Consider the following 13834-nt stretch of genomic DNA (forward strand, 5'->3'; position numbering starts at 1 on the left):
CGATCCCATGACCCTGAGATCATGACCCGAGCTGAAGGCAGACACTTAATCAGCTGAGCCACCCAGGTGTTCCTGTTTCTCAGATTTTATTTATTTATTTATTTATTTATTTATTTATTTATTTATTTATTTATTTTGTTGTTGTTGTTGTTGTTGTTTCTCAGATTTTAACGTGCAGACAGTCCTCTGGGGATCCTCTAGTTCAGACTCAGTAGTTCTGGGATAGCCATGAACATGTTGCATTTCTAACAGGCTCCTAGGTGACACTGAAATGTTTGGTCCAGGAATCACCCCTAGAACCACCAAACTAGAATATCCACGTGGAAACCATATGAATCTAGAAGTTTCAGTTGGAGACCAGCAGTTACCAAGCTATGGCCTTGGACCGGCAGCAGTAGCGCTACCTGAGAACTTGTTAGAAGTGCTAATTCTAGGGCCTCACCCCAGACCTGCTGAGTCACAAACTCTGGGGAGGGACCCTGCAACCTGTGTTTTACCTTGTCCTTCAGATGATTTTTGGTGCAGGTTAAAATCTGGGTGCCACCTGTCGAGAGCTACCCTGTCTCGTACACCTGGCGCCCTGGCCATGCTGCAAGGGCCCAGAAGCCACATATGGCTGGTGGCTACCATAGTGGACAGTGTGAACAGAGACCATTTCCATCACTGCAGGCAGTTCTGTTGGACTGTGCTGGGAGCCTCCACTTCAGCAGGAGATTGTAATATGGGTAAGGACTCCATGATAAAGAGGAGCACGAGGACATCTCATCCACATGAGAAAGACACAGGAAGGCTTCCCTGAGTGGTGTGAGTTTTGAAGAATGAGTAGGCCACAGCTAGGGATGTGCAGGGGAGGGGGCCATGAGCAGCCTGGGGAAGCGGCGGGAAGAGCACAGCACAGGAGCTGCCTAGTTGTGTGTGTGTCCAGAGCTCGTAGAAGTGGGTCATGTAGGGGGAGGCGAGGCCAGAGTGAGAGCCGGGGCTAGTGGTCAAGGGACTTTTGTTTCAGACAGACCATTTAGGCCTTGATTCTAAAGAAACATGGATTCGTGGAAACGTTTTATGAGTAAAGGCGACATTTTTCGATTTTTTTTTTGAAGTGAGATTCTGGGACAGAAGATGGACCCTCTTAGTGTGTACAACCCACTGGTATTGAGCACATTCACTGCAGAGCCCCCAGACATCTCCCCGCCCCCAGAGAAAACCACATACCCCTAAACACTTGCCTCCCATCTCTCACTCTTCCTGGCCTCTTGCTCAATTATAAGACATCCCTCTTAGGTTGGTGGGGCTGGGGGCAGAGAGAGGGACAAGGCTAGACCCGTTTCCACCAAGCCCTGGGTGATAAATGAGGACAGCAGGTGACTGAATCCCCAGCCAAATCCCTGCACTCAAAGAATGCCAGGGTAGGAGGACACCTCCGCGATCTTTGTTCCAACCACCCTGTTGGCCACACGAGGAAACTGAGGTGGAGCAGGGTGAAGGGCTTCCCGAGGCCAGCCATTGGCCAAGGGGGCCTTGTCATCTGACCCCCACCAGCTCATAACTCAACCTACACCATGGCTGTAGTCACACCTTGTTCTACTCGGCTAACTGCTCAGCCGTCTGGAAAATCCCATGTTGCTTCTTTGGACTTCACGGTTGTCAAGAAAAATGTGTTTGGCTCCCGTAACAGTGTGAATCTTCTAAATCTGCAGGAGGCTGAGTGGAGAGGTGGAGGGAGCTCATGGCTTTGGAAGCCCCAATGGGGCTCCAATCTCAACCCCACTTACGAATCGGTGCCCACCGGGCCCCTCCCCTGGACAACCCAGTTTCCTCCCTCTGTAAGGTAGGACTGTAGACCCCACTCGCTGGATGGATGGGAGCATCAGATGGGGTGCTGCCCACCATCATCAGATGGGGGCACCCAGCCTTGTGCGTGTCCTCTACTAACCCCCATCATTCTCCGTGTCTTCATTCCCAGCTGAGTCAACCGGTTGGTGTTAATTAAGCTAAACTGGTCAGTATTAGCGTCTAGCCCTACCGAAGGCTGCGGGCAACTTAAGTAACATATGGATGACTTTCCAAGTGTTTGGAGCCTCAGTCTTGGAAACTTTGCTCTGAAGCTGGATTTCAGTCTTCTCATTTCATACTCTGGCGAATCTGGATCTTTTTACTTGGAACACATGTTTTACAATACGTGTACGTCGGGGGTCACCGCAGTGCCTTTGGCGCCAAGTCCGGTTCATTGTGGGATAGTCTGTTAACAGTCGTCGGGAAAGCCAAACCGGTTGGTATTACTGTCTGGCCCTCCCAGAAATAGCTAGTAGCATCTGAGGATGAAAAATGAATGAAGTATCTCCAGGAAACAGTCTGGCTTAACTATTTTTGAAAATATAACTTTTCCCCCTCTCAGCTGCTCTAGATGTTGCTTTACACGGAAACGGAAAATGGGATTTTTCACAGCTACAGCATGTGTGCGTGTTTCATCTGATCCAGCAGAGCCAAACTCTTCGTATCGAATAAAATTATAATATTAATCACTTAAAAGAGAGAGAGAGAGAGAGAGAGAGAGAGAGAGAGAACACTCTTTCTCTAGGAGCGAGGCAGATACACCTGTGGCTTCCTGTGGTGCCAGTGGGGCAAGGAGCTGAGTTCTCAGTGGGGTGGGGGCCGGATGCCATGCTCTTCTCAGGAAAGCCTGAAGGTGAACTTGGCCTAGGGGGTGAACATTTCCCCTTCCTCATTCTCCAAACCGGCTTCCTTTTGGGGCTCCCCCACAGCCCTCCTCCTCCTCCTCCTCTCTGCTCAAAGCACCGCTTGGTGGGTGGGGGGACTCTGGAAAGTCAGGCTGAGCCTGCTTGGTGGGTGGGGGGGCTCTGGAAAGTCAGGCTGAGCCTGCGTGGCAGGAGCTGGGCGCCAGGGCTCAGGTCACGGGAGGGAGGCTGGGGGTCCCTCTGGACCGCCTGCTCCTCCTCGTCCAGGTTCCTCTTCAGTGGGATGCCTTCACGTCCTGCTGTAAGGGGCCCGGGTCTTGAGAGCAGATGAAAGGGAGAAGGCAGTCAGTGTTTTCGCAACGGAGTAGGACAAACAGTACCCAGAGCCCTGCTTCTTTCTCCCCGCAGCCAGCCCGCTACGTCAGGCCACGCGCTGCCTTCCCCTGTTCCCGGGGCCCCAGGCCCCCCTCCTCGTCTTCCCTTTCCTTTCCTGGCCAAGCCGCCTTGCTCAGCTGATGGGATGAGGCAGCGTCTCCTGGAGTCATCTCTGCACCCTGTGCAGGAGTGAGGATGCTCCTCTGGGCTTGGCCTGCACCCCTGCAGGGATGAAGAGAAACTGAATGCGGGTGGAGGGGGTGCTGGGCCCGAGCAGAGCAGAGCGCCCCTGCTTTCTCCCAAAGAGGACCCGCGGGTGCCTGCCCCCTGCTGCCCCAGCGTGGCCCTGGCCCGGAGCAGCAGGCCCTCCCTTCCCCACTCCAGACCTATTTCCTACCCGGGACACAACCAGCAGCTTGTTTGCCCCCTAACCGACTGCTCCTCTGTCTGGAAAATCTTTCCTTGTTTTATTTGAAGAGCAGAACTGTTCCTTCCTCCCCCTTGGTGATGAGGAAACATTCTGTTGAATTTGGCATCCTCAGCTTCTAGGAGACCTTGGTTGTTTGTAATTTGATGCTATCAGGTTGTTGCGTAAGCTTTCCCACTGGGAAGCGGCTCCGCATCCTGGGCCTTCTGTTCCGCTTGGGGCAGGGGGTGGGGTGGAGAGAGGTCAGAGGTGGGGCTGGGTGAGGGAGGGACAAGGGATGTTGGCTGTTGGCCCTGCTGGGGGGCAGGGCCAGCTGGTTGGGGGACCCAGTGGAAGTCAAATTGTGTCTCCTTCCGGGACGTTGGCCGGGACGTTGGCTTGGAATGTCCCCATCACCCCGCTCAAGGCCACCCCAGGCCAGCCAGAGTCCCCCATCCAAACAGAGGCCCGTCTGCCCTGTGTTTCTAGAAAACTAGTATGCTGCGGGTATCCTTGGCAAGGACACGTATTTATATTTAGAAACGAAGGCTGCTTCTTTAGAAGGTTAGAGAATGCACACTCCTCGGGACAGGCGTGTCCTACCCGAGTCACAAATACAAACGCCAGGCAGGTAATGTGGACGAGCAAATGTTTGTTTTCCTAAGTGGTGGGCAGCACGTTAGGGGTTCAGCAGACTGCAGAGAGGGCCCCGTCTAATGACATTCAGAATGAGTTCAGAAAATCCCGTTCGTGCCAACCCGACTGTCAGAGGGCTGAATTCAGCGTGTGAGCTGCCAGCTTGCAACTTCTGCTGTTTACCCTCCGTAGGTTGTTTCGTTTTTGTTTGTTTGTTTGTTGAGCTTCTTTGGACGGCGTCTGTCAGGCACTTCCTGCAGGCGCTGTGCAGGGGGACCTTGCTTTGGAGCTTGATACACATGATCTTCTGTGGCTTTGCCCACCTCCCCCCGTGAGATAGGCACAATCATCTTTTCCCCTTCAGAGCTGAGGGAGGGTAAGAATCCTGCCCAAGGCCACATGTCGAGAATGGCCCTGGATGTAGAACCCAGGCCTGCTGGACTCCAGAGGCATCCTCCCTCCCATCTTGCTAATATTCCCCAAACTCTGCTCCTCAGGCCACTGGCATTGGAATCAGCTGGCATCGGAACCCCACTCTAGGCTTTATTAAGTCAGAATCGCTGGGGAGGGGGGTCTTCTGGTGGTTCTCTTGTATTGAGCGAGCCCCCTCCTTTAGCCGGGCTGCCCTTGTGACTCAGTGACGTCGAGCAGGCCGCGAGGGGAAAGACCTCCACTTGCAGGCGCGGGCGGTGGCGGGGAGTCATGCTGGGCCTCCCCGTCTGCCCTGCATCACGGAATGCCACTTCACTTCCGCAGCCAGGGGAGGACAAGTAAGCAAATTCATGAATCATGGTTCTGTTTATGTTTTGGTTGCTGAGGCTAAATATTTATGGCTTTAAGTAAGAGGTTCTGCCTTAATGAGAGTCATAACTAACCACGAGCGCACTAAAATGTGTTCTCACGACCATAAGACGTGCATTTCTCCAAAGAGAGCCAGATGTAACGGGCACTTTGAATGGGCTGGTGCCACTGATCGAAGTCTAAAGGTTTATCTAAACTGGCCAATAGCTTTTGAAATCCAAAAGTGCACACGAGTTCGATTGATGGGCTTCGCTATGAAGTTTACTGAGAGTAACAGGCTTACATTTATGATCCTATGGCATAAAAGTGTAAAGGTGTGGGCAATATGAAACACACGCTTAAAAAGCGGGTAAGCCACATTTAATTTTTTTTTTTTAAGATTTTATTTAGTTATTCATGAGAGACACAGAGAGAGAGGCAGAGACACAGGCAGAGGGAGAAGCAGGCTCCTCGCAGGGAACCCGATGTGGGACTCGACCCCGGAACCCCAGGGATCATGACCTGAGCCAAAGGCAGATGCTCAACCGCTGAGCCCCACAGGCGTCCCAAGCCACCTTTGATTTTGAAACGCACTGTGTCCACTTCCTGATTTTGCCCCTTGCTCTTGTCCTAGATGGGCGCTCTCCCATCTTCAGATATTAACTGTTTTTAGATATTTACCTTTAGAAGATAGCAATGTCCAGGTACCATCCCAGGCAAATGAACTCAAAATTTCTGGGAAAGGAAACTTGGCCTGGGTATTTTTAAAAAGCTCCCCTCGTGGGGCTGGGGGGGGCGGGCACTTGATGGGATGAGCACTGGGTGTTATGCTATATGTTGGCAAATTGAACTCCAATAAAAAAAAATTTTTTTTAAAGTAAATAAAAAATTCAGCATTTTGAAATGAAAAAAAAAAAAAGCTCCCCTTGTCATCCTAATATACATTCAGGGATGGGTGGGAGCCACTGTGCTAGAAGCTTTGATGGGTCAGGGGCTGGCTATGTAGTTAGACTTGTATTCAAATCCTGGCCCTGGCGTTTGCTAGCTGTGTGACCTTTGACAAATTGGTTAATCTTTGTGAGCCTCCGTGTCTTCGTCTCAAAAATGGGGATAATAGTGCCTAGTTTGCAAGGTTGTCAGTAGGATTAAATGGGATAATGCAGGGAAGCACTTAGCGTCACGCTTCGAGGTACTTTAACTTGGTGCATAGGGAAGGCTCAACAAATACGAGATATTGTGGTTACTGTGGTTAGTACGTTTAGCTCAGAATGAGTTTCCTTTCGTATCATTGCAGAGTATTGGGGGGCAGGGGCTCAGCCTTAGCTGTGCAGATAAACTGAAGGAAACACTGTTAGATGTTTCTGAAATTCAGACTCCACAACTCTGGGCACCCCACAGAGGATGCCAGTGGGATCTTTTTAAGTTTGTCCACTATGCAGTCAGCCAATGAGCTACTGGGATTTAGAGCAAGACAATTCCATGCTAAGGGGGATTTAAGAAAAAAAATTTAAATTTGCAATTAACACACCACGTTATGTTAGTCTCAGGTGTACAATGTAATAATTCAACAAGGGAGATTTACTTTTTTTTTTTTTAAGGATTTTATTTATTCATGAGAGACACAGAGAGAGAGAGAGGCAGAGACACAGGCAGAGCGAGAAGCAGGCTCCATGTGGGGAGCCCAATGCAGGACTCGATCCCAGGACCCCCAGGATCACGGCCTGAGCTGAAGGCAGACGCTCAACCACTGAGCCACCCAGGCATCCCAGGGGAATCTATTTTTTATAATTGCTTACTCATTCTCTGGACTCCTTTAAGATAAATTCTGCTACAGTAGGAAGTCTGTGGGCCTGGCTGGAATATGTAATTGTGTCTTTCTGTTAAAGCCAGAAGCCAGGGTGCAGCCGGCGCTGGCTGGCCGGTCTTGACGACACAGAGTGGGGATCGCTCCTCAAGTGGTCATACTGGGGGGCTTCTCCCAGCCATCCTCTTCCTCCTGGCTCCAGAACCTCTCCATGTGGGCTGTCCACTGCACTGACACACATACTTTTTATAACTGGCTGGATTCCTTCGAATCCCTCCAGCTTTCCACCCGCTGCTGAAATAAGGCAAACGTATTGAACAATTTTTTTCTCTGAGAACCAAATTAGGAGGATCGGTTGCCTGAAAAAGAGCCACACAAAAGGTGGTGGGGGACAAGCAGAGCCCCTCGTGGTGAAGATCAACCAGCAAATGTATTAATGGGGAGCTAGTGTGTTCTTCTGGAAACATGCTGGGGGCAGAGACCAAGCCTGGTACCCATGCCCACCGCCGGGCAGGCCCTCGGCTCCTGCCTTCCCGTTGGCTGTCGGAATTCTGGGCTTGCCTCTCAGCACTGGGGGCTTCACTGGTCCTTAGCATCTGGCCTCAAAGACTAAGCCAATCTGTTTGAATTTTGTGCAGCGTGGATTTGCAAAGAAACAGGCTCCATGCTTTCACCCACCTGTCCCCCCAGGCTTCCATACAGATGTCCCTCCCCGGGGAGGGGAATTATCTGCAGAGCTCCAGCACGTGCAGTTGGGATGCTTCCTCTCTGCTCTTTGGCCTTGAGCTGCAGCTTGAGTTATGCATTCCAGGGCCACGTGGGAGTGCATTTCAGGCTTGCCGCAGCTCTGGATTCTGTCCCATGTGCGTGAAAAATTGAGAGTGGGCTCCGAACGCATTTCTGGGAGGTGTGGCTTTCGACAAACGAGCAAAGAGCTTCCCGCTTTGCCTGCCGAACTCCACTTGGTTTTGAGAGTCCCACACCCCTGAGCATAAACAGTCCATAGATGTGAGTTGTTTTATGTTTTGTTTCTTACTTCAACACTTGGGGGACTCCAAAGCTGGTTAGGAGAAAATCCCAAGAATGCTGAGCATTTCCGGTGGGACGTGCTGGGCCAGGGACATTAGAGGTTCTGTTTGCTGCAGTGTGAGTGCAGAGCGACAGACGCCTTGGTCTTGCACCCCCCTCCTGCCCATCATCGCCGCTTTCATAGCCATGCCAGCCAAACATGGGGAGGTTGCATGACCACGATATGTGTGCGCCACATACAGCGTCTGCCTTGGAAGGGCTTCCTACACGCTAACTTTGTGGAATCCTTGGCTCAGTGGGATGAGGGTGGGGTGTGTGTGGGAGTGGTGGGATGGTCATGGCTAATTCAACGCTACATGAATTCAGGATGTTTCCATAAAACATGACCTCATCTCTTCCAGCCCGCTGGTCATCGTTAGACTGGTGGTCACTTTTGAGTAGTGGTTATGAAAATAATTCCTTTTAATTACCAAAGTGGAAATTCATAGATTGCACATAGATTGTTCTTACCCCACCCACCCACCCCCAAGCCCCCCAAGAGGCAAGAGGTCGGAGCTATTACTAATGCTGTCTCTACAACATGAGAACAACTCATTAAGTCAAAGAAAAAGCGAAGCGAAGCAAACAGAAATACAACAATAAAATCCATGCCAGGTCAGTTGTTGGGCGTTGAACAGATAAATAGCTGGGGGAGTTTCTGCCTTTCTGTCTTTTCAAATAATTGTATATATATATATATATATATATATATATATTTTTTAGCCTAAACAGTCACATGAGCAGTAGGAAGACAAAGTCATTGTTATTCAACATATTTGTTAAATACCTACCATTCCTGGTTGTAGGAGACTGATGGAGTCTCCTGGTGTGGAGATGACACCATCAGCGAGTCAATGAACAAACATCAGACAATTAAAAGTGTTAAAAGTGAAGTCATGAAGAAAATAAAGTGACCTGGTTCCACAGAGAGTGACAGCAGCACCTGTTTATATATGTTGAATCCAGGAAAATAAAAGCACAGAATGCAAGATGTTAGCTAGAGGCGTAAAAATAGCTGGTTACTAAAGAAGTCATCCGTTTGTTGGAGGGATCGGAAGCTCTCAGGGTGCCTTTAGAAGAGGCCCGTGGTGCTAGAGACCTGACTGCATGTGTCCTGTCGCAGGGGGCAGTCCAGCCAAGCAGACCACCTGGGAAGGAGGCCACCGCGTCCCGGCTCTGGCTTACTGGCCTGGGAGAGTTCCCGTCAATGTCACCAGCACTGCCCTGTTAAGGTACGAGACCCAAACTATCTTGAAATGTTGGGATTCAGAGCAAGAAAATCATGAATCGACGTTCTAATGGCCAAAAACCCCAAGAAGAGAGACCCCCTTCGGCCACCTGCCCTGGCCAGGTGTTCCCAGGTACCTGTGCTACTTACAGCAAGAGTGGCTCTTTCCCAGCCATCCTCTGGGGGTCATGTTGGAGTGAAGAGGGGCCTGGGTGGGTTTCATGGCCTCGACGTGGAGAGAGGACGGTGTCTGCTGATGCTGCGGTGGCAGAGAAGTTAGCAGCAGCATCTCCCTTTTTGGTCTGGGCTCAGCTGACGGGAGAGAATAGACCATAGAAGCCATAATTATTCCATCCTCGGGGGTGAGGGCAGGTGGCCTCAGGATGCCTGTGTGAAGCCAGCTTATCACCAGCAATCACATGGGCCCAATAAAGGAATCTAGGTGTCCCCCTGCCCTGGAGGGGAGGGAGAGGAGGTGGCCCCAACGGGCTGACCAGGAAAGAATGAACCCTAGGTGAGGACATGCCTACCTGTGGCCTTGAAGCCTCCCTTTCAGTGAGGTGAACTGATGGGCTGCTCCCTTTACTAGAAGGATGACTCTAAAATGTGATAATATCCCACCCCCCCGACTCTTATCTTGTTATTTTTTTAAATTTTTATTTATTTATGATAGTCACACAGAGAGAGAGAGAGAGGCAGAGACATAGGCAGAGGGAGAAGCAGGCTCCATGCACCGGGAGCCCGACGTGGGACTCGATCCTGGGTCTCCAGGATCGCACCCTGGGCCAAAGGCAGGTGCCAAACCGCTGCGCCACCCAGGGATCCCTTATCTTGTTATTTTAAGGCAGATCCAGGAGGCCATCTCCTCGGCACAGCACGTGGTGTGGTGTGCCATTCTGAGGGCACTTGCATGCAGCTCTCTGTATGACCCAGTCTTACGATGGGAACTTGTCACTCACTCCGTTGGGGACTTCCTCTCTGTGGTTCTGCACTTGTACTCACTGACAAGGGGGACTGGGTGCTACTCTTGTGCTCAGTTAGAGACGAATGGGCTGGTTAGAGACGAATGTGTTAGTTCCACAGGCTCTCTCATTAGCCGAATGAGTTGTAGCCTAAAGAACACAGCCTCACAGAGGAAAACAAGCCTCCTGGGCTCCTTCCAGCATCCCCAGACCTGGTGGGGAGCAGGGAGGAAGACTGGAGCCCAGGCGAAGGTAAACAGCTCTGATGACCAGAGGGGGGGTGGGTAGGCACTGTCCCTGGCAGCCCGGGGTGGGGTGGGGGCTACGGGGGCAGGCCCCAGGGCTCGGCTCAGCCCTGCCCAATACAGTCAGGAGGGGGCAGCGTGTTGTCAGGGGGGTGCCAGCAGGTGTGACAACAACAGCGTGGGCTGGAGTCCGTGATGTCAGGCTGGCCGGGAAGAGGGCCAGATGGGCTGCTTTTTATGGGGCTGACTTGGTGCAGTCGGGCCAAGTGTTCACAGGCTGGGCCGCACATGCACAAATAACTGGGCAATCTCTCAAGTTCCAGCCCCAAAAACCGAGCGCGTGCTTCTCATCTGAGAAGGCTGTTTGCACCCACAGTCGGCCGTCGCAGCAGCAGTGCAATAACATTGCTCCGTTAATGATTTAAGGCCTCCGAGGGGGCGCCTATCTTAGGGGATATAGCCGGGTGGCTGAAAAAAGGTGAGTCTTGGTACAAGATAACGTTTGCTTGAGGGCCCCTGGAGTTTTGCCAGGACAATACCAATGTCACCCCATCAGCTCCCCGTAACATGGTTTTTTTTTTTTTTTTTTGGCGTGAAAGTAGACTCAACTGTAGCAGGAAAGTTTGTGTCCATAGAATTCACCTCCTAGCTGTTGCCCCACGTGAATCGATCCACGTAAAGCAAGCCGGGGTGGCGTGTCCCACTGCCAGGACAGGCCACTGTGTCTCTGCTGCTCTTTTCCGTGACTCCTGCAGGCTCAGCTCTAAGGAGGATAGCCTCATGATCCGTTTTTAATAAACCGAGGAGACTGCTTCATGTCCTTGGGAGCCCAGCCAGGCTCTCCCACCCAGGGTGCTTATCACCTTTGCCAGCACTTTATTCCTCGGATGGATATAGATCTTCTTCTAGAACAGAGATAACTCCCCTGAGCCATTCAGAGCTCAGGCCAGAGTCCCTTACACCTCAATTCTGGTGGCCCTGAGAAGTCACGGGAAGAGAGTAGACAGCTTGATATAGGTTCTCACGTGAATACACAAACGTAACAAGTGTGTTGGGGGGAGGGGGATAGCAAGGGAAGAGGGATCCACACTGACTCCCTTGGTTCCCTTTTAGAGATGCTCCCTGTTAACGAAAGTTCCACCGCACACCCATGTCATGCAGTGAGGTCAAAGAAAGGCCTCTCCGTCTCCTGGCCCCCAAGCCCAGTGACACAATCACAGAGTGAGGGAAATTCGTTCATTCATTCACCAAATTTTTATTGTTGTGTCCAGCTGTGGGGCAGGCATTGCTCTGGGGACCGGGGATGGAGTAGTGAGCAGATGGGACAAAGTTCCTGACAAAGGTGAGGAGCTAACCTGCCCCCAGGAGAGCAGGGCTTTGGTTTCACACGTCAAAAGGGGCCGGTGGTTTGAACCTCAGACTCTAATGCGGGACAGCTCAGCCTTGGCACTGTTGACCTTTTGGGCAGGCGCATCCTGTTTGGAGGCCTCTCCTGCACACACACCGTAGGGTGTTGAGTAGCCTCTACCCACTTGTTGCCAATGGCAACCCCCCCCCCCCACCCAAGTCGTGACAACCAGTGTCTCCAGGCAGCACCAGATGTGCCCTGGGAGGGCAGACTCGTGCTCGTGGAGAACCATAGTCTGTGATCTCTCATCGCCATATGCAAAGAGGTGAAGATTGTGCCCTGCGTCTCGGAGCCGGGAGACTGCCATCTGTGTTCAGAACAGGGAATCCCAGATTCCGGGGACAAATACAAGGTGACCGGATCTCTAAAGGTTCCGCTTAGCCAGGAGAGCACACAGTCCCCTGGGCTGCCTCGTGGCTCTCTCCGGATACCTGCAGTGCTGTCAGTTGTGTGGAAGGGTGACTCGCCTGCCTCTGTACTGTCCCCAGGCCCAGGAGTCCATGTTCACATCAGTGTCCTGTGGTTTAGGTGTCACCACGAGAGCAAGTTCTAGCCACATATCTCCTTTCAGGGTCCCCCACTCTTTCCTGTGGACAGTGGGCAGGGGAGCGGGAGATGGGGAGGGGTCTCACACCCACCCCTGCTCCTAGCTGTGCTCTGCTGCGTAACCCGTGTGTGTGCTCTGTGCTGGGGGGGGGGGCTCCTGACACTCTGGGACCCCCATGTTCCCTGGAAACAGTGCAGTGGGGGTTCTGCTGGGCTCTAAGAGGGACCCGAGGTGGGGGTCTGGGGGCAGCTGCAGCCTCTCAACCGCTCGCAGAGGGGCTTAGGCCAGGAAGGGGTGCATACCTGCTTTTCCCAGGGCTCGCGAGAGGGAAATCCGACAGGAAGAGACTAACAACTAAATGGGGAGCTGCTCCCACGTCCTAGGGACAGTTCTCACTGTCCTGCGACCTGGAGGAAGTTCTGCTGTCTCCTCCCTCTGTGTTCAGGCCCACGCACCCTCAATCCTTCCCCTGGCAACCCCCTTGTCCTTCCCACTTCCCGTCTTCAGATCACACCGCCTTTTCCCAGATATAACCTCCCCAGCTTCTAGGAAACACCTCCCTTCCCAGCCCTTCCCTCTGCCCTGGGATGCTCTCCCCCTAGGACAGCCCAGCACGGCCTGTCCCCAGTTCCCATCCACACATGGCCTCTGCTGCTGGTCAGCCCCAGCGAGCTCCTGGCAGGACCCTCGGACCCTACGGCATCCTCCTCCTGGTCGGTAGCCCGCTCTCTACGCCCAGGTTCCTATGGCAACACCTTGGATAGGAACACAAACATGCACACTTCCTCCGAACAACTTTCAGTGCCCTGGGATGGCTGAAGCCATATGAAGAAAGAAAGAAACGCTTTTCATATGGGCAGCGGAACCTGCAAAGGCGGCCCCCTGCCCACTCTGATGGCAGCATTTTGTGTCACTGTGCAGAGAAACCTCGGGCCCAGGGGGGTTCATCCCTCCAGAAGCCAGGGCTGACTTGTCCCTTGGGCTGGGGAGGGTCAGAGCCAGGCCCATGAAATTTTTAGGGATACAGATTTTTAATTTCTTCTAAAATCAGAAAGAGAAAAAAAAACCCTCAACTTTTATGTTGGAGAAAATGGTTTAATATCTACTATTTCTATATGCGTCTTTCAGTCAACACAGTTGTGAAATATGATTTTACATATTTTGTATGGAAGCAGCAGCCCACGAAGATCCCACGAAAGTCAGAATGTGGCCCTACACAAAGCCTCCATCCCAAGTGGCAGCAGCCACAGAAACTTGAAAATGTAGGTTCTAGGTTTTTTGTGTCTCTTTATCGAAGCTTTCGACGACTCCCAGGACCAGTTTCTTGGGTGGGTTTTGAGGTTTGGAGCAGCTGGGCTCCCTTCAGTGGCTTCTGTAGGACACTGGTTTCCTCCAAACTCACGCCTAGGCTGGGGGCCCAGCTCTGGGATGGGGGCGCCCACCTCCGGGCTGGCACTGGGACTGTAGTGTGCCCAGGAGGCCCTCCCTCTTCCAAGGCTAACCTCGGGGGCTTGGCTTCCTCCGAGACAGAAGGAAAGCCTTGGTGGTAGCTTGGGCTTGGCGGTCAATGCTGGACTGGCGAGTCGGGTCGTCGGAGATGTTTGAAGACTCTCGTGGGCCGAGGTTTTCTTTGTCCTCTGGGAGGACGAGGTACCTCTGAGGATCCTGAGCAGTTCTGCGAT

At 52.3% G+C, this 13834-nt stretch overlaps 1 protein-coding gene across 4 annotated transcripts in view; it reads left to right on the forward strand.

The window, feature by feature from the left end:
- Nucleotides 1–13834, forward strand: part of ARSG (arylsulfatase G) — a 106641-nt gene that overhangs the window by 82055 nt on the left and 10752 nt on the right. For all 4 annotated transcript variants that reach the window (XM_041724251.1, XM_041724253.1, XM_041724254.1 and 1 more), the window contains one exon: nt 8886–8994. In XM_041724251.1, the coding sequence (XP_041580185.1) occupies nt 8886–8994 (109 nt within the window). The remainder of the gene's footprint in view (nt 1–8885; nt 8995–13834) is intronic.

This window comes from Vulpes lagopus, chromosome 12 (assembly GCF_018345385.1).
Source record: "Vulpes lagopus strain Blue_001 chromosome 12, ASM1834538v1, whole genome shotgun sequence".
In the NCBI taxonomy this organism is placed as follows: Eukaryota; Metazoa; Chordata; class Mammalia; order Carnivora; family Canidae; genus Vulpes; species Vulpes lagopus.